Genomic DNA, 21,561 nt, shown 5'->3' with positions numbered 1-21,561 from the left:
ACGTGGGGACGAAAGAAGTTCTGTCCTTCGTAGGCCATAAATCCCAACAGCAGTTGCCTAACTCTTGAGCTGTAGCGACCTAAAATTTTGTGGCATGCAGAATCACTTGTATCTGATCGCGCACATGGGATAATCATGTGAGAATCCCTGACGGTAATTTCTCAGTCGTAAATAACAGACGTAATGACTTCGAACGTCATACTGTCTGATAAGTGTAGGTTTCTCACGAGTCGCAGCGTATCCAGGATAAAGCCGACTTTATTGATAAGCGAATTTAGCAAACGACTATCCTACAGCGATTCCTATGGCGTCAGAGGCCTCTTAGAATAGTCTTAATCTTAATGCCTTGAAAGATATGAATATCAGATTCGTATTAAGCACATGGAGCTTATCTCAGTTTTCAACATAATAGCTCTTATACATGAGTCCGCCAGCAGAAGTAAGTAGTGATTACCCTCGACTATTGCTCTGGAAGAGCCAAATTCTTAATCCCGTCCGCATCCTTATTGGTGTTTTCAGCAGTTTCCTTAAGTCAAATGAGCCGAATACCTCGATAGTACCTTACATGGGACCTCAACCCATTTCCTCTCACGTCTTCTCCCGTCTAGGTATGTGCTTCATCTCTGATGACCTGGATGTTATACTCTAACATTCTCTTCAGGAGTAAGTAATGAAATCATACCCTCTTATTTTCTGGAATACAACCTAACAGTATACTATGTTCGTAACGTTTAAACAAATGAAATGTTCTACTATTATAAAAATCAGCTCGAATATGATCTATAGAACATGTAACCAAACAAATTATTTTCTGAAAAGAATACATATTTTCTTGAATTCGATACAAGGAAAAATAGAAATAAAAGAGAGAAGATCGTGTAGAAGGTTTTATACGTTTGAGGCAGCCTGTTATACGACACAATTTTCTTTTGACGGGTGGACATCAGTGTCTTTTGCAGGAAGATCTTAAACTACACTTCTGTTTTATTTTCAAATAAGTTTTTTAAAATAAGTGCAGTGGCTATAACATTAAATTTAATCTTAATATTCTTTCAACAAAGAGAAGAGCTTTCTCGGCAAAACATATGCTATTATGCACAAGATACTGATTATTCTTGCTTGATCTCAAACGCGATAAAATTGCCTTAGTTTTGTTGACCTACAGTTTTTACATTACATTCTTGGAAGTAAGATAAAGATCTGTTTCGAAAGTGTTACTGAAAGGATAATGTATCACACTAATCTGATTTTGAAATGTCATTGTTTGTTATTTGAGGTTTTGGTAATCACGGAAAGCTATTATCATTATACCTTGAGCGATAAAACAAATACTTCCTTCATTTGTCGCTCAGAATCTACGTGATGACCAAATTTCAGGTTTCTGAGACTAATGGAAGCACGCTACGTTTTCGACTAAACTTATGAAAGTCCACTATTTGGTGGACGTAGGTCAGCGGCTGACAATATAAGTAATGGAAGTGGAACACCACAGCCGTATTTTCGAAGTATTTATTATTCAGAGGACTAGTTTGAACGGTACATTTGCGTCATGTTCAGGTCCTACTATAAACCAAATAAGTACTTCCAGTCAATAGCTCATGTGATTTGCCCATGTGGTCTTAGTTGTGACTACACGTTCGAAATATACACTCCTGATGAATAGCGGTCTACGGCACCTAGTTATTGTATGAGTTCTATGACGCATGAGCCAATTACTGTTAAGTATTTATTTGGTTTATAGTACGACCTGAAGATGACGCAACTGTGACATTGAAATTAGTCATGAATAACAAACACTTTGAAAATACGGCTGTCGTGTTCTACTTCCATTACTTTTTTTGACTAATGTTCCCCATACGCAAGAAGGAGTGTCAATAGCAAATAGGCAAGAAATTAACAGAAGCATACAATCTGTGGTTTTTCACCTTGCTTCTGACTCAGATATTCCATACACTCTGAAGTAAATAAAGTTGTTACTGGAAGAATGATACAATTTTAAATAGACGTTCATGCACCCGACTGACTGAGAACGTCCTCTCAAACACTGCTATCCTTAAAAAGAGATTTTTTTCTGATAGAATCGCTTTCCACACCCGGGTTCCCGGATTCGATTCCCGGCGGGGTCAGGAATTTTCTCTGCCACGTGATGACTGGGTGTTGTGTGCTGTCCTTAGGTTAGTTAGGTTTAAGTAGTTCTAAGTTCTAGGGGACTGATGACCATAGATGTTAAGTCCCATAGTGCTCACAGCCATTTCTGATAGAATCCAGTAGGCATTTTCCAGAACGGTCATTGTTACGACACCCCACGAAATGTCAAACTGATAAGCTGCGCCCCTAGGCATGGAGAAGGTGACCCTGATTTCACCTAGTTTTCAGAACAAATTATTGCGTTCAGTAGAAACTCTTAAGAAAATGGAAGAAGTGGATCTATGGCTGAGGAACCACCTGCAGCGATGCGAAAGTTCTCTTCCAGGATCATGTGCCAGCAAAGGCTGATTTTATACTAGAAAACACGTAGTTTCGATGGGTTCAACAGCCGCTGGACAGGTCGTTAAGCTGGAACACCAGCGCTGTGTTAAACAATTCTAGCATTCCTTTCACGCTCGTAATCCCTGGCGCTGGACCAGATGCAATATTTGGCGTTGGTCCCTGAACGGCAACACACAATCGTTCGACATCCCTGAAAGAAACTAATGGAATACCTTCCTTTGACGTATTTTCGTGTTTGCCATGTTAACCAGAGTCGAGCAGTTACTACAATTTTATCCTTAAAGTTTATTATAAACAGAACTCGTGTCGGCATTTTCGTTCGAATACCACTTTCGACTGGATAGACATTTTCAGTATAGCATGAATGAGTCCTCGTTTAAGGTTGCTTCGTAATACTATGATGAGACAAAACATTATGACCAAATGCTCAGGAGCCAGTTGGTCCAACGTTAGAATGCAGTACAGCATCTATTCTGCATCACATGGTTTCGAAAAGTGCTTCGGTGGCACCAGATGTCTGCGCATATTCACGGGTCACAGGCTGGTGGTTTGCGAAGACGGAGATGACACGCAGTAGAATCCCAGATGTGTTCCATTGGGTTCAGATCAGGCGAACTTCGTGGCCAAGTTATCAACGTCATTTCACTGTCATGCTTCTCGAGCCACTGTACTACGATTCTGGCGTTGTGACATGGGCGGTTATCCTACTGGAAAATGCCATCAGGAAAGACATCAAACATAAGTGTATGCAGGTGGTTCACAATAATGTTCACGTGGTCCACAGCTGTCATGGTGCCTTTGACTACTATCACAGGTCCCATTGAAACCCAGGTGAACGTCATTCATAGCATTGTACTGTCTTCGCCGGCCTGCGTCCGTTTCGTGGTACATTTTTCGAGCAGTTTGCCTGGGTGATGGTGTATCTGGACGCGACCGTTGACATGGTGTAACAATAAACATAATTCATAACACTAGGTGACCCGATTCCTTTGATCCACGGTCCATTCTCGATGATTCCACGTCCACTGCAAATGTACCCATCGACATCATTGTGTCAACTCGGGAATAAACAGGGACCGTCCGCTACGGTACTCCATGTTCAACAACGAACGGTGAACGGTGGGATCCGAAACACTCGTGCGAGCGCCAGCGTCGTACTTTGCCGTCAAATTTATCACAGATGACTACCAATCTTGCTTAACAGGGCTAAACAGCCTCCGAATTCCACGTTTTAAATAAGTCGTGGGTGTCCAACCAACACCTTCTCGCCTTCGCGTCGTTTCACCCTCCTTGAACCACTTTCCATAGATGATCACGACAGTAGCACGCTAACAGCCGACCACACACGCCATTCTCGAGACGTCATTTTCCAGCCACCGGGCCATAACGACCAGCTCTTTGTCGAAGTCGCTTATGTCAGTGTATTTCACTATTTGTGGAGCGTATGTTTCTCTAGAATAAATATCTATTCGTTTCTGCTCCGCTTATACAGTCACGTAGGACATAACACGCCTTTTCTTGCGTGAACGGTTCCAGATACCGAAACGAGCTTTTCGGCAAACGATAGTACCATAAGGGACATGTCTTTGGTGTCAGACACACAGTCTTAACTTTTGTATCTATCGGGTTATCGACACAGGTATTTTTTTTTAATGCATGATGTATTTCTAACGGTATCGGAGTGCGCTTCTTAATGTTGAGGTTTAAACTCTTGGAGAAAAAATGAGAAATTTTCTAAAATTGAAAAAAAGTCAACTGGAATCGGCTACTGCGTTGTAAATATGCTCATGCCAGGGTACGTCATTCCATCAAGACATAAGACTTTACTTGTCTATACTGCAGAACTAGCAATAACTGTGTTGTCCATCGGCAGGTCATTTCTGATTCAAGATTCTTTGCATGCAGACGTGAACATCAATGAGGAGAAGTTAGACACTCTCCTTTTATACAGCGTTCAGTGGCACGAGACGCATTGCCAAGGAATGTGGGGTCAGCCAAAGGAGTGCCATTCGCATCTTGCATCGACGTAAATTCCACCCTTCTCATCTGTCACTGCGTCAGGCACTCGGAGAACGTGATTTCAAAACCCGTATAGCATTTTGTTGGCTTGCTCTGCATCGCTTGGGAGACTACACTACGCTTTTCCAACGCGTGCTCTTTACCGCCGAAGCAACGTGCAGAACCATGTTAAAGTAAATTTGAGTAGCAAGTACTACTGGGCAGCTGAAAATCTACGATGCCTTCATCGGGTACAACAACAACGACCTTGAACCATAAACCGATGGTGTGGCGTCATAGGAAGTTTGACTGCGGGACCTAACTTCATTCCGGAGATATTAAATGGGAATACACATGCACACTTTCTTACGAACGTTCTATCCGTTCTTCTAGAAGAGGCGCCACTGAATAAGTGACAGTGCCACCAGACAACACTGAAGCTCGTTGTGGGCGGTGATGATAATGTTTTGGCTCATCAGTATATGAGCAGCAGCTGAACGGCGTCTCGCGGAGTCCTTGCCACTATGCGTCGTCTCTTTTGGGCTGACATTTAGTAAAAAAAAAACTAATTTTCCAACACTGCTAGCCATTCAGATTGCAACATCATACAAATGGCATGCAACAAACTCCAGACTGGCATGAACTGTACTACATGCTTGGTTACACAAATGATCAGCATGTCAGTGCAAACGTATACATAAGGTATGAGTAAGGCCATGTACATTTGGCATGGAGGAGAAGATCATAGGACTGGTTTCTCATTCAAAAATCGCATCTGAAAGTCCTTTTTTTAATGTCATGCTATGCCTCGTGTAAGAAGAAAATATGCAGCACCTGTCGCAATTCCACAGACTCAAGTCTGCGGCCTGTCGAGATTGGTTTATTGTTCCTCAGTATTACTACTCGAGTTGGTTGACATCCTACGACTGTCATACGAATATAGAGTCGACTGATTCGGGAGGGCCATGCTAAACACCGTGCAGAATATCAGTGGCTCCACACGACTAGTATTCGTATTTTGAGACTGGAAATAAGTTATTTGCAGCAAGATAAGTATCCACACAGACAATGCGACGACGCCCGGAGTGTAACGGACAGTCATCATTGTGACCGTTGTTGCGGCTTCCTTTGACACGGAAGCAGGCGTGTGCCCTGGACCAACCACTGTACACTGTAGTGGCATCACGTAATATTTTAGAATGAGTCCCGCATCTGCGTATAGCATCACAGTGGACTTCTCCGTGTCTGAAGGCTTCAAAGAGAACAAATGGTGCCAGATTTCATTCCTTATTGTCATATGAGCCAGCACGCGTGGCGTGATTGGTTTGGGGCGCCATTAGATACAGAATATGATCAGTTCTGGTTGACACAGCCGCTAATTTGAACAGTGGCAGTTACACTAACGACGTCTTAAAACCAGTGGCGAAATCATATCCTTAGACCTCCGTGGCATTATCTTTAAACAAGATAACGCGAAATCTCATGATGGCTGGTGTCGCCTAACATAATTCGATACAGAGGGGGTTCTAATGTTTCCCTGGCCAACACATTATCCAGATCTCCCACCCATAGATATTTTCTGGTCATAGGTTACCAAGAGTCTAATATATAACTACTTGCCACTCTTTTCACACGACTCCTAGTTCTTCGTTTAGATCATGGCGGACACATCCATTTATGGAGGCTCCGAGGAGAACGAACGTCTCCTGATTGCATTCTTCATCGTCATATGGGCCCACCACCTGCCATGATCTTACTGGATGCCATTGGGTACATAACACGATCACCTGCAGTTCGCATAGCAGGTAATTTGGGCAGAAGCCGCTACATATCTGACGCGTTAAGACTGGTGGCTGTCTCCTTTCTTCGAAGTCTGTGACATCTTTCAACAAGATACCGCAAGACTTCATCTTGTCCATTCTCTCCTGGCTTACTTCGACACAAACGGTGTTCGACTATTGCTATGGCCTGCATGTTTTACATCTCTCATCCATTGAAAATACACTACTGGCCATTAAAATTGCTTCACCACGAATATGACTTGCTACAGACGCGAAATTTAACCAACAGGAAGAACATGCTGTGATATGCAAATGATTAGCTTTTCAGAGCATTCACACAAGGTAGGCGCCGGTGGCGACACCTACAACGTGATCACATGAGGAAAGTTTCCAACCGATTTCTCATACACTAACAGCAGTTGACCGGCGTTGCCTGGTGAAACGTTGTTGTGATGCCCCGTGTAAGGAGAAGAAATGCGTACCATCACGTTTCCGACTTTGATAAAGGTCGGATTGTAGCCTATCGCGATTGAGGTTTATCGTATCCCGACATTGCTGCTCGCGTTGGTCGAGATCCAATGACTGTTAGCAGAATATGGAATCGGTGGGGTCAGGAGGGTAATACGGAACGCCGTGCTGGATCCCAACGGCCTAGTATCACTAGCAGTCGAGATGACAGGTATCTTATCCGCATGGCTGTAACGGATCGTGCAGCCACGTCTCGATCCCTGAGTCAACAGATGGGGACGTTTGCAAGACAACAACCATCTGCACGAACAGTTCGACGACGTTTGCAGCAGCATGGACTATCAGCTCGGAGACCATGGCTGCGGTTACCCTTGACGCTGCATCACAGACAGGAGCACCTGCGATGGTGTACTCAACGACGAACCTGGGTGCACCAATGGCAAAACGTCATTTTATCGGATGAATCCAGGTTCTGTTTACAGCATCATGATGGTCGCATCCGTTGTTTGGCGACATCGCGGTGAACGCACATTGGAAGCGTGTATTCCTCATCGCCATACTGGCGTATCACCCGGCGTGATGGTATGGGGTGCCATTGGTTACATGTCTCAGTCACCTCTTGTTGGCATTGACGGCACTTTGTACAGTGGACGTTACATTTCAGATGTGTTACGACCCGTGGCTCTACCCTTCATTCGATCCCTGCGAAACCCTACATTTCAGCAGGATAATGCACGACCACATGTTGCAGGTCCTGTACGGGCCTTTCTGGATACAGAAAATGTTCGACTGCTGCCCTGGCCAGCACGTTCTCCAGATCTCTCACCAATTTAAAACGTCTGATCAATGGTGACCGAGCAACTAGCTTGTCACAATACGCCAGTCACTGCTCTGGATGAACTGTGGTATCGTATTGAAGCTGCATGGGCAGCTGTACCTGTACACGCCATCCAAGCTCTGTTTGACTCAATGCCCAGGCGTATCAAGGCCGTTATTACGGCCAGAGGTGGTAGGTCTGGGTACTGATTTCTCAGGATCTATGCACCCAAATCGCGTGAAAATGTAATCACATATTAGTTCTAGTATAATATATTTTTCCAATGAATACCCGTTCATCATCTGCATTTCTTCTTGGTGTAGCAGTTTTAATGGCCAGTAGTGTATCTTGTTATACGTTGCCACCACCACTCGCCAGCCATTATGCCTAACTATGGTACAGAGTGGAATGAGGATGGAATGGCGTATCCCTGTCTGTCATCCAAACTCAGTCTGGCTTGCTGCCGAGCCCGATTAAAGTCGTTGTTGCCAGATATGTACTAAATTTCACATCGAGTACACCCCGAAGTCACCCGAGTGGTGATGCATTGGTGACACACTCCATTCTCATTGGGGTGGTTCAAGTCATCGACTGACCATCTAAATTAAGGTTTTCCACGGTTTCCTAACTCGTTTAAGGCAAATGCCAAGTAGGGATGGACAAATTATATTTTCTTCGCCACTCTTCCAAAATACAAGCTTACTTTCCGTCTCTAATGACGTCAACGTGGCATTACATTGTATTATTTTTTTCGTTTTTCCCCTCACAGTGGTGCAGTGGAGCACGTTCTCAGATCTGGGACAATAGATTGGTAAACATGGCGGCTTACGCACTTCTGTATGAGAGATGAGGCAGAACATTCTAATCAATAAACTCCGTGAGACTGAATGCTTCTGGTGGCGTTGTGGGCACGTACCGCGGCAAGAAAAGTGTGTAAATAAAAATGGCTCTGAGCACTAAGGGACTTAACATCTTAGGTCATCAGTCCCCTAGAACTTAGAACTACTTAAACCTAACTAACCTAAGTACATCACACACATCCATGCCCGAGGCAGGATTCGAACCTGCGACCGTAGCAGTCCCGCGGTTCCGGACTGCAGCGCCTAGAACCGCACGGCCACCGCGGCCGGCAAAAGTGTATAAGTTGAACAGAAACGGATAGGGATTAATTCTAGTGAATATACGGGTCGCAGATGAGAAAATTCAGTGACATAAGGGGCTTTGTCAAACAGCTGATTGTTATAACCCGATGCCTCGGAACGAGCATCTCGGTAATCGCGAAGTTGGCCGGAAGTCTGCAAGCTACTCGCGTGAATGTCTATGCAAAGTGATTCAAAGACTGTGAAACGATGGCTAGGCAACAAGATATTGGTTGGACATCCGCGCCTCATTCACAACGTGAGTTCGGAGGCTTGATCGTCCTGTGACGCAAGATAGACGGCCATCTGTGGCACATCTGACGTCGGAGTATAATGCTGGTACAATCACAGATGTTTCGAACCACATCGTTCAGCGCACATTCCTGAACATAGAGCTGCCCAAAGCAGACGACACCTACGTGTCACAATGCTGATCCAACGACATCGTCAACTACGACTGCAGTGGGCACGGAGTCATCGAGATTGAAACATGGACCAAAGTAATCGTGTCACCTGTTCTGATAATAATTAATGTCATGTGCCTAAGGCCTCCCGCCGGGTAGACCGTTTGCCGGCTGCAAGTCTTTCGATTTGACGCCACTTCGGCGACTTGCGCGTTGATGGGAATGAAATGATGATGATTAGGACAACACAACACCCAGTACCTGAGCGGAGAAAATCTCCGACCCAGCCGGGAATCGAACCCGGTCCCTTAGGAATGACATTCTGTAGCACTGACCACTCGGCTACCGGTTGCGGACACCTGTTCTGATGAAGCACGTTTCATGTTTATGTAAGGTCGATGAACATGTCTGGATATGCCGTCATCCAGGGGAACGGTTTCTCGAGACTTGCAACACACCAGGGACCTAGGTCGCTGGTGGCAGTATTACCCTATGGTGGACATCCATCTGCCGTTCCAAGGGACGAATGACGATAATTGAAGACATCATGACAGCCGTGAATTACGTGAACATCTCTGAGGTCCACTTGCAATCCGCCATGTTTAATGGCTTCCCTGATGGCGATGGTATCGTCCAACAGGATAACTACCCGTGTGAAAAGGCTAGAATTATGCTACAGTGGTTTGAGAAGCACGGTAATGAACTTAAGTTGATATCTTGGCCACCAAATTCACCTGATCTTATCCTGAATGAACACATATAAGATGTTATTGGGCGCCTGCTCCGTGCCCGCAAGCAACCAACTCGTAATTTGTGGGAACTGCGTGATCTGTGCCTAGAAATCTAGTGCCACATACCTGCAAAAACCTACTAAGAACTCGTCGAATCCATGGTACCCAGAATCGCTGGTGTATTAGTTTCGAAAGCTGGGCCAGTATGCTGTTATGCGGACTGTCGTGACGTTTTGACTCTCCCAGTGTAAACATTGCGAGCGGGTAAAAGCACGTGTTGTGTGATGAGTGGCTACACTTATTTACGTAAAGACAATGTACGCTCTGGGAGCGCGCGGGGCGAATGTGAGGGCAGCGAGGCGGCTACCTGTGGAGCTGCGCGGTCTGTTATTCCGGGCGGTCAGCCGGTCAGGCGGTGACCGCGCGCCCCGTGTCGGCTATTCCAATTGATTCCCTCAGCGGTGCGACTGGAGGCCCGCCAAGCGCCGGCGGACGCACGAGCACGAGCGCAGAGCCGCGACCGCTAATTTTAGTGGACGTCGCGCGCGCGGGCTGCGAAGGTGCGCCGGATGAGCACGCCGGCTGGTCGCACACGGCTCCTCGCAACATGCTGCACGCCGTAAGTCGCCCGCTCCCTGCCTCGCTCTCTCACCGCACCCAAAGCAGAGCGCATCGGTAACACGCCGCGAACGAGTATCGCTCCATTAATCTCTTCCTACATCTTGCTTCGTTTTTACTCTTACATTTTGACGTGATTGTTGTTGTTGTTGTTGTCCACAGTCCGAAGACTGGTTTGAAGCAACTCTGCACGCTGCAGGCTAGTCTATCCATTGCAAGGCTGTTCATCTCTGCATAACTGCTGCAATCTCCATCCATTTGAACCTGCTTGCTGTCTACTTCTACAATTTTACCGCCTTCCCCCTCCCCCTCTCTACTCCCATTTCCTACCATTACTAAACTCACGATCTCATGATGCCTCAGGATGTGTTCTATCAACCAATCTATTCTTTAAATCAAGTTGAGCCACAAATGCGGCTGATCCCGGCGGAGGTTCGAGTCCTCCCTCTGGCATGGGTGTGTGTGTTTGTCCTTAGGATAATTTAGGTTAAGTAGTGTGTAAGCTTAGGGACTGATGACCTTAGCAGTTAAGTCCCATAAGATTTCACACACATTTGAACATTTTTTTGAGCCACAAATTTCCTTTTTTCCAGATTCCAGTCAGCGCCTCCTCATTACTTATTACATTTACATATCTAATTGTTGGCATCTCCTGTAGCAGCACACCTCAAAAGCTTCCATTGTCTTCTTTTTTGTGCTGTTTATCGCCCACGTTTCAATCCATATAAACACCTTAAGAAAAAAGACTTCTTAATAGTTAGATTATATTAGATGTTAACATTTATTTCATTTTCAGACACGCTTTTCTTGCAAGTGCCTGCCTGCATTTCGTATCCTCTCTACCTCCACCACCGACAGTTATTTTGTTGCCCAAATACCAAAATTCATCGACTACTTGTGGTGTCTCATTTCTAATTAGAATCAACTGATTTAATTCAGCTACTTCCCATTCCTCTCGTTTTACACTTGTTGATATTCATCTTTCAATCTCTTTTCTCGACATTACACATGCCAATCAACTGATCTTGCAAGTCCGTCGTCGCCTCTGACAGAATTACAATATTATCGGTGAACATCAAAGTTTTTATTTCGTCTCTCTCAACTTTAATTCTTTTCCTAATGTAGGCCTGAGTCTTTGAAATTCTTCTCACAGTAATGTGTCTCCATCTCATCTTCCTCTAGTTACCCTTCCATTTTTCTAATATTGTCATCAAGTTTGTTTCCTTTGTAAAAGCCCTTTATATTTGTCTTCCACATTTCAGCCTTCCCTTAATTTCTTAGCGCGGGTTTATCATCTCAGCTCTTAATATTCATACCGGTATTTTTTCTTTCTCCAAAGGCCTCTTTAATTTTCCTATAGGCGGCGTATGTCTTTCCTGTACACACCCATATTTCTACAGCCTTGGATTTCACGTCTAGCCATTACTGCTTTGCCATTTTGTACTTGGCCTCAGTCTCATTTTTAGACGTCTATATTCGCTTTTATACTTGATTTGCTGAATTTTTATATTTTCTCTTTTCACCAATTACAACGCTTGCACAGGAGTTGAAATGTAAAATAGTTTACGTCATATTGTTGTACTTTACGCTTAGGTCCCCCAGCGTTTGCTGTTCTATTGGCTATGTTCGCAACACAAATTATTTTATTTTACAGGCTGAACTCGAACTCCATCGACAAAATCTCGAAGGTTTTTCGGCGATGTTCTCTGAATATAATGGTATAAGGGACCCGTGATCACCAGCGGCTCGTCACATTTATTTTGATTTCTTATCACCATTGACCATTTTATCCGTATTGCACTGAAAATATCTGCAGACAGAAGAAATGTTGACGATATGCGCTGTGTATATTGTCTGGAAACAAATTTGTTCAATCTACTCATGGTACTAACTGTCGTCTTTACTCTTCGCTCTCGAGTTTTCATTCAGTACTGCTCTGTTCTGTCTCGGTTTTGTTTTTCCGGCATTGTTAATTGTATGTTAATATTGTTACACGGCAATATGCATACGTTTACTGATGAATAGTTGGCCAATACGTACAGCAGCCGGCCGCGGTGGTCTTGCGGTTCTAGGCGCTGCAGTCCGGAACGACGGGACTACTACGGTCCCAGGTTCAAATCCTGCCTCGGGCATGGATGTGTGTGATGTCTTTAGGTTAGTTAGGTTTAAGTAGTTCTAAGTTCTATGGGACTGATGACCTAGGATGTTAAGTCCCATAGTGCTCAGAGCCATTTGAGCCGTACAGCAGCAGAATCCGCTGCGATGAAAAGCTTCGTGTTTCGTCTGAGGATTAATGCAATACTTCGTGTTTGGTGATGGCATACTATTGGCATTGTCACTGTTGCACTGTTTTGGAGGTATTTTCAGAGAAAAAAAGCTAATTGAGCTATCAAACAAAATAACTTATAATCACGTTATTACTCTGTAATCAGCCACCGGAGTCCAGCGGTCCATTAAAGCAAAATACTCAAAGAATATCATTGAACAACCTCTGAAATTTTGTTGGTGGAGTTTAGTTCACCCTATACGTACATTATGAAATTACTGCAGTTTCCATTACAACTTTTTATTATTCCTTGATATACAAAATATCAGCGGGATATATACGTATATAAAATATCACGTTAAACACTAATCTCCTCCTCCTTCTCCTGAAACTTTCATATACTGTCAATTTTTCCATCAACTGAAGTTACTATTTATGATTTTTTTTAAATTTTTAGTGATTTGATTGGTGTGAGCAACGAACGTTGATACAATACTGCTTCACTGTGATAAAACTTTTTTCGTGTCTAGAAATGTTTGAATTGAGTCCTACCTGATACAGATATACGTAATCTTTCATAAGTAAATCAACGTAACGAAAGAATGTGTACGGAAAGCATAACAACGGGAGGGGGCCATTATTCTGCAGTTTTCTTACTAGCCGTTATTTTGATCACTTGGACGTAGCGATAATAATAGTTTTCTTAAGTGCAACGCGTACATATTTAACGAAGTTCTATAGTTTGTACAGCGAGAAATGCAGTGATGTAAGTTTTGTTAATTTTTACTGTGAAACTTTTCGGTGAAATTAACAGGGCAGCATACTAAAAGAGAAGCTGGTGCCTAGTGGTACAACGCCGCTACAACCCTATGCAGTGTTTACCTATCACCGGAAGTGGAACTGCGCTGTACCGCCAGTCTTTATCTGCCTTTACAGCCTTTATAAACTGCACCCTCATTCTTATGTTAAGTTTCACTCTTATCACTGACACACATAACATCCTCGAACAGCTGAACGCCGTTAAGAAAGTATATATACGATTTGAAACAACCATAGCTGATTAAATGGCTCTGAGCACTATGGGACTTAACTGCTAAGGTCATCAGTCCCCTAGAACTTAGAACTACTTAAACCTAACTAACCTAAGGACATCACAAACATCCATGCCCGAGGCAGGATTCGAACCTGCGACCGTACCAGTTGCGCGGTTCCAGACTGTAGCGCCTAGAACCGCTCGACCACACCGGCCGGCGCTCATTATATAATTCAGTAGATATAACAGCTACTAACATTCATTGTACCTGGAAATGATCTTCCATTCGCATAGAACACCTTGCCAGGAACCTAGTTTCTCTGTCTTGAACGTACGAAATATTAATTGCTTCCTCTTCAAGTGGTCATGGGGTGATGGAGTGCATGAAACGCACGAGGATGTTTACCTACTCTGCTGTATTGCTGTTGATATTTTCTTCCGTTGCAGAAACTGAACTCTCCAGGCGCTGTGTCTAATGGCAGCGTTATCATCGTATTTAATGACTCAGTAGACATGAACCCAATGTCTGCGTATAGTGTGTGCTACATAACGTGGAAAACAACGTATTTTAGAAAAACAAAAACAGGGAAATAAAACGTTTCGCAGATGTTAGTAGGCAAAGGGATTAGTATTTTGCAACTTGGTTAATAATCTGTGTAATAGATTTCGTTTTTCGATGCAACTCGGCGTATAACTACTACTCATGGCACTACATTAAATCCTTTTTATTTATCTTCTTGTCACAGGGCCAGTATCTTGCATAATGCTACGAAAATAAACAAGTAACTTCCATGTGCAGTATCAAAAGACAAATCAAAACTTTCGGAAATTAGTTTGTGAGAATGACGAATATTTAAAAAAAAAAGACTGTTTGCAGTTTTATATGTTTATGTTCAGTACACAGTCGCGGGTTCTAGAATATCCGTAATGGGTATGCTTGACAATCCGTAAGTTTTAAAACTTTTATCGATTATGGCTGTGGAATACTGCAATTGTGTTGAATAAAGATTTTCAGAAATGACCGCGATCAGTCGCCATTCATGATAGTGGGATTTTTTATTTACCTGTTATCGGGTTCAAGTCACCTAGTGACTCATCATCGTATGGTACAGTTCATAGAGGATTGCGGAGGTCGTTGTGTAGCTGTGGCAGAACAGAGAAAAATCTAAACAAGTGTGCACTGAATGTGGCCAGTTATATGAAGTTATTTACATAAAGTGGTCATTACGGTAAGTGACGCTGTTCTCATCTACATGACTAGTCTGCAAGTCACACTTAAATCCTTGGCTGAGGGTTCTTCGAATCACCTTCAGACTATTTCTCTACCGTTCCACTCTCTAACAGCGCGTGGGAAATGGTTCAAATGGCTCTGAGCACTATGGGACTTAACATCTGAGGTCATCAGTCCCCTGGAACTTAGAACTACGTAAACTTAACTAACACAAGGACAAACACACATCCATGCCCGAGGCGGGATTCGAACCTGCGACCGTAGCGGTCGCGCGGTTCCAGACTGAAGTGCCTAGAACCGTTCGGCCACAGCGGCCGCCCGCGTGGGAAAAATGAACACTTAAATCTGTGTGTACGAGCTCTGATTTGTTTTGTTTTATCACGATGATCATTTCTCCATATTCCGGTTGGCGATAATAAATTATTTTGACAGTGAGAGGAGAAAGTGTGTTCGTGAAATTTTGTGAAAGGATCACGCCGCAACGAAAAACGCCTTTGTTTTAATTATAGCCACCCCAACTTCCTTTCATACCCATAAGTGATACTCTCTCCCGTATTTGGCGATAATACAAAACAAACTGCCCTTATCTGGACTTTTTCGACGTCCTCCATCAGTCCCGTCTCGTAAAGATCCCGTACTGCACAGAAGTACTCTAGTAGCCTACGGAGAAGCGTAGTTAGTGTAAGCAGTCTCTTCAATAGATCTGTTGCATCTTCTAGGTGGTCTGACAATAAAATACGGTCTTTGGTTTGCCCTTCCCACAACAACGTCTATGTAATCGTTCCAATCATTATCAAGCCGACTTTATAATTTATGATGTAAATAACTCTAGATAGTTCGCCACATACTGTGTTTACTCGTTACCATCATGTTTTGTCTTTCCACAGCTACACAATGATCCCCACAATGCTATGAATGGTCACTGAGAAATATAACAACTGATGATGAGTCGTTAGATGACATGAAACCAGTAACGGGAAAACAGAAACTCCACCATGACGAAATGCGACTGGTTGCAGTCATGTCCGAAATCCTTAACTTTTTATGTACCAGTGTGTTAAACTGATTACTATTTACTGTAACGTAATGAAGCACATTCTGGCTCTTGAAAAATAAAATATGGTGACGTAGTGCTTGTTTGAGACTGCGCTGAGACCTTCCACGAAAGTAGTCGGGGAAATGTGTCATGTGTGAAGTCAGCACACGCAGTGCTGCTACGGCTTTACATGTCATGTTTACATGTGAATGGAGGCGAAACGGTGCCGGCGCTATTGGCTTTCACTTTCAGACCATATCCCGGCTAGTTTCGTGAAAAATTTCACTTGAAACGTTCACATTGCCTTCTTTTCATTACCCGTCGAAAGCTGTTAAACGTACATAATTTATATAATTCTTTTCAAAACGAACTTTATAAAACATATGTACAAATAAAAAGTGATTCTAGTTATTAAATACAAAGCCAAAATCAGCTCTTTCCATACTATTGTTTCCCTATTGCAGACTTCGCTTCGATGTATAGAGTCGTTCCTAAAATACGAAAGTCGATATTGCTCACTCGACTCGGACTAGTATTTTATCAACACAAAATATGTTTGTGTTTGAGGTAGTGGCAAACATTTCAAACGGAAAGTTCTGTTCCCAACGCAAACTTTCTTCAGTTTGGATTACTATTCTCTACAGCGATCAACACGTCAGCATAAAATAAAGATATATTAATGTGAAATCGAAATGACCAGTTAGTAACGAACACATCTCAATTTGAAAACAGAGGAATTAATTATATGACAACGTAAGGGAAAGAAAAGGTTACTCGTGCTAAGGTATTATTTAAATAGCCGCGCTCATTAGCTATTTATATCGAGAAAAAATAACACGTTGTGCATAACTGACACTTTCCCCAGACACAGGGTATTTGTTTTGGCAGCTGAACGAAAAGGGCAAGTGACGAAAAAATTAGGAAGCTTTCTCAGACGTAAACACGTCTATGCAACAACGGCAGCTACTCGTGTGTTTTCAGTCTGAGTCCTTTTGAAACCTTTAGCTATCTACGACTTAGAACAATAAAGAAAATTATTACAATGTTAAACAGGGCTGAGGCTCAGCAACCGTACTGTAGTTTTAATGCAGGACAAAACTAGCCAGCCGTTTGGCTGTCGCTGTAAACTGTCATCTTAAAATAATTTTTGAAATTATACCATAGATTTACCATCGAATTGTCATCTACAGCTGGTTGCCGAAATATGAGGTATAATAAGACATTTTACACGGATGAAGTGAAGGAAGCGCAACCTATAACAAGAATTAGACTTTCCCGTGCCATTTTGCGTGTTACTTACGAGAACTGCTTTCCAGCTTCGGGACGGAACCATTTCTAGCGACCACCTTGCCAGGCGTGTGGTCGATGACTAAATAAATATCAGCTACCTTATCCTGTATGACTGGAAAAATTCGTGTGCCCCATAGATCTTTAACCGAGGATATGAGAACAAAACCGAATTTCAATTCTGAGATCGCCTAAATGGTTCCATAGACAAGAAACCAGCCTAACGCCTTCCCTTCTTTGACAACTTCCTACTAGAGCTGGGCTGATGACTGAAACAGGACTCTAGGCTTAACACGTGAAGTAGGTGATGCCGATGATGATAATTACTACAGATTACGTAGATCACAATATGGAAATTATTTACACTACGGAATTCTACTCCAAGATGCTACTCCAGGGCCGGCCGCGGTGGCCGTGCGGTTCTGGCGCTGCAGTCCGGAACCGCGGGACTGCTACGGTCGCAGGTTCGAATCCTGCCTCGGGCATCGGTGTGTGTGATGTCCTTAGGTTAGTTAGGTTTAAGTAGTTCTAAGTTCTAGGGGACTTATGACCTAAGATGTTGAGTCCCATAGTGCTCAGAGCCATTTGAACCATTTGCTACTCCAGGCGAGTATAAAATGAATGTGCGCAACGGAAAATACTGAACGCGAAAATCAAGATTTGGCCCTGTCTGACTACCCCCTGAAGCAGATCTTAGGATCTCTTAATTGTGATATTATTTCCTGCTTCTTGCTCTTACAAAACCTAACCATAACCGTAAATGAATGATTAAGGGAACTAGTAACTACTAAATGATAAATGTTGTTTCTGCTTATACATTTATTGTAGATTAAAAACCCCTTTGTATTACAAATTTTTGTATTTCCTAACTAATACTACTGATCAACTCCCCAAATCTGCCCCTTTTTATGGCTACGCGATCTAATATAAATAACGCGAGATGATTGACATCATCTACACGTACGTACCAAACACTAGACGACACTACTTTCAAAGATGATCTACAGTGGTGTGCAACCTCAGTGGAAATAAAGCTTACATGATCACAGCTGTTTAGTCTTATAGCCCTAACAAACCGAAGCAATTAGCAATATCACCGTATGTACTGCATCCGGTGCGTCAGAGTGATGGTTCTCGTACATGTCTGCGACGACGGAAAAACTCCAGCCACAAAATAAACTCTTTCAAACACTAGGACGGCAGAAGGTGCTCCTCTGACTAATATAATCTAATACTGTCTTCTCATCTCAGTGTTCTACAGACAAGAAACCGAACTCCCAGCCACAAGGACGGAATTCAAAAAAATGTTTCAAATGGCTTTGAGCACTATGGGACTTAACTTCTGAGGTCATCAGTCCCCTAGAACTTAGAACTACTTAAACCTAACTAACCTAAGAACATCACACACATTCATGCCCGAGGCAGGATTCGAACCTGCGACCGTAGCGGTCGCGCGGTTCCAGACTGTAGCGCCTAGAACCGCTCGGCCACTCCGGCCGGCTGACGGAATGCAGATAACGTCTCTACGTGAGTATAGACAGAAGAAGTGCTCTCAATCACTGAAACGCTGCGTACTCAACGACGACTTCCACACCGGAGGCGAAGTCCAGAATCGTATAAGTTCGCAACAGTATATTGCCTAACTGTTCTAACTATAAAATTTCCTGAGAGCAAAGGCAGCAAGTCGGTCTGTACCAACAAAGCTGATATTGAGCGACCGTCAAACACGGGCGCTCGAAACTGAAGACCTCCTTTTTTCCACCGCTAGCTACCCAGCAAAGCCCGGCTCCCCTCCCTCGTAACTGCAGAAGGCGAATCATATTCTCGAAACCACGGAATATTCTCCCTCTCTACAGATTCTTCCGAACGCCGACCAAACATATTTTAGTCCTTTGTCGTCCAACGCGGGAAGTTTGCAAGGAAATACCTATCCCCGTTAGTTAAGAATTCATACAATGTCACGCTTCTCAGAGAAAAAAATCCTCGGAAATAACCCAGCCTGTGTGATTTCCGAAGTCACGCGTACTTGTTCCTCTCTGCTGCGTCCAAGATTTTCAAAGTTTCCGGCTATCCTTCCGGCCTAGCTACACAACCGGCCAACCGCCACTCTATTGTGCTTCAGCGCTCAGGTGCCCCGACCGCCCGGCTAGGGCTACTTCCTCTGTTAAGCAGGACCCACACACCTGTGCGGGTTTTTCCACACAGGGCCTAAGTTACGCCTGGCGTTTCATTTCCACTGGCGTTCCAACCTCTACTAGTATAGGCAATCATTCAGTATGCCCTTTTGATAATAAAGACACTCCATCACCTTTCATGCAATAAACGTTAACAACTATTTACAGAGTGTACTTGACAATGTCAGTCTTCTTTAAATATTTATATATACGGTGTACAACCTATCAAATGATATCTAATTCCGGTTGTAAATCACGGCAAAGTATGTAGATGAGAGCTTGTAAGGTGCGAAATTATAGCCACCTTGCACTACATAGAATAGGAATTGGAGAGTTTAGTGTAAAGGAGTTTTGCTATTTGGAGAGCAAAATAACTGATGATGGTCCAAGTAGAGAGGATATAAAATGTAGACTGGCAATGGCAAGGAAAGCGTTTCTGAAGAAGAAAAATTTATTAACATCGATTATAGATTTAAGTGTCAGGAAGTAGTTTATGAGAGTATTTGTGTGGAGTGTAGCTATGTATGGAAGTGAAACATGGACGATAAATAGTTTGTACAAGAAGAGAATAGAAGCTTTCGAAATGTGGTGCTACAGAAGAATGCTGAAGATTAGATGGGTAGATCACATAACTAATGAGGAGGTATTGAACAGAGTTGGGGAGAAGAGGAGTTTGTGGCACAACTTGACTAGAGGAAGGGGTCGGTTGGTAGGACATGTTCTGAGGCATCAAGGGATCACCAATTTAGTATTGGAGGGCAGCGTGGAGGGTAAAATCGTAGAGGGAGACCAAGAGATGAATACACTAAGCAGATTCAGAAGGATGTAGGCTGCAGTACGTAATGGGAGATGAAGCAGCTTGCACAGGATAGAGTAGCATGGAGAGGTGCACTTAACCAGTCTCAGGACTGAAGACCACAACAACAACAACAGTGTGGTATGAACCCATCAAGTGGTGTAATAAAAACTCTAAACGCTGTAGCATGGTATCAGAGGGTCGGTTGATAATCGTGGCGAATCTCCCACTAAGAATTTTATATACGAATGCACAAAGCATAAGGATTGGTAACTGAACAACTGTGGCCAATCAGCCTCAGGAGCAGAATGCATACATTGTAACTGGTCATTTCTTCTCCCACTAATATCATTTCTTTGTAAAGTGCTACTTCCCGCAGGGACTTTTGCGTGTTTGGTTGGTTGGATGATTTGGGGGAGGGGACCAAACAGCGAGGTCGACGGTGAAGAATGAGGAAGGAAGTCGGCAGTGCCTTTTCAATAGAACTATCCCGGCATTTGCCTAAAGCGATTTAGGGAAATCACGGAAAACCTAAATCAGGATGGCCAGACGCGGGTTGAAACTGTCGTCGTCTCGAGTGCGAGTCCAATGTGCTAACCACTGCGCCACCTCGCTCAGTAGGGACTTTTCGCAAGTTTATTTTCAACATGTGCTGCGAAACATCTGCTGTTATTGGGAACTCAATAGCCAGCCTAGCAGTATACGGCCATTGGTCTGAACTTTTGATTTCCTGCCAGAGAGGTCAGTATTTTGTCACAATCTGAGCAGCCCTCTCAGATTTTTACAGATCCTACTGTCGTTCGCCATCCAGCCATCAGAAGATCGAAAGATTAGGTTCTGATTAACAAAAATGAACCCATCAACTCCAAACTATAAAAATTAAAAAGCCACCGGATGCTGGTTGTGCGTCCCTAACAACCGAAAGGACGAACTACACTATGGTCTGGATTGACATGTTACAAGAAGTTCCTCACCCGTTCGTAGCGACCTTGTGGGCAAGATGGCCCAATATCCGCTCGTCACTATGGTGAAACCTATCTTCAGTTAGACATTCGTTTGTTTCTCCTTAAACAGCATTCTTTGTACATCACGAAATCTCACGATATGAGAAAAAATGGTTCAAATGGCTCTGAGCACTATGGGACTTAACATCTGAGGTCATCAGTCTCCTAGAACTTAGAACTATTTAAACCTAACTAACATAAGGACATCACACACATCCATGCCCGAGGCAAGATTCGAACCTGCGACTGTAGCGGTCTCACGGTTTCAGACTGTAGCGCCTAGAACCG

The 21,561-nt window shown here is 43.5% G+C and overlaps 1 protein-coding gene across 1 annotated transcript in view; it reads left to right on the top strand.

Moving 5' to 3' along the window:
• Positions 1 to 381: 381 nt before the first annotated feature.
• LOC126184233 (inversin-like) overlaps positions 382 to 21,561 on the top strand; it is a 135,982-nt gene continuing 114,802 nt past the window's right edge. Inside the window, exons 1-2 of the mRNA XM_049926603.1 lie at positions 382 to 439; positions 10,233 to 10,447. Of these exons, the coding sequence (XP_049782560.1) occupies positions 382 to 439; positions 10,233 to 10,447 (273 nt within the window). The remainder of the gene's footprint in view (positions 440 to 10,232; positions 10,448 to 21,561) is intronic.

Source organism: Schistocerca cancellata, chromosome 4 (genome assembly GCF_023864275.1).
Source record: "Schistocerca cancellata isolate TAMUIC-IGC-003103 chromosome 4, iqSchCanc2.1, whole genome shotgun sequence".
NCBI lineage: Eukaryota > Metazoa > Arthropoda > Insecta > Orthoptera > Acrididae > Schistocerca > Schistocerca cancellata.
Note: the sequence above shows the minus strand (reverse complement) of the source record. Positions and strands in the feature narration are given on the sequence as shown.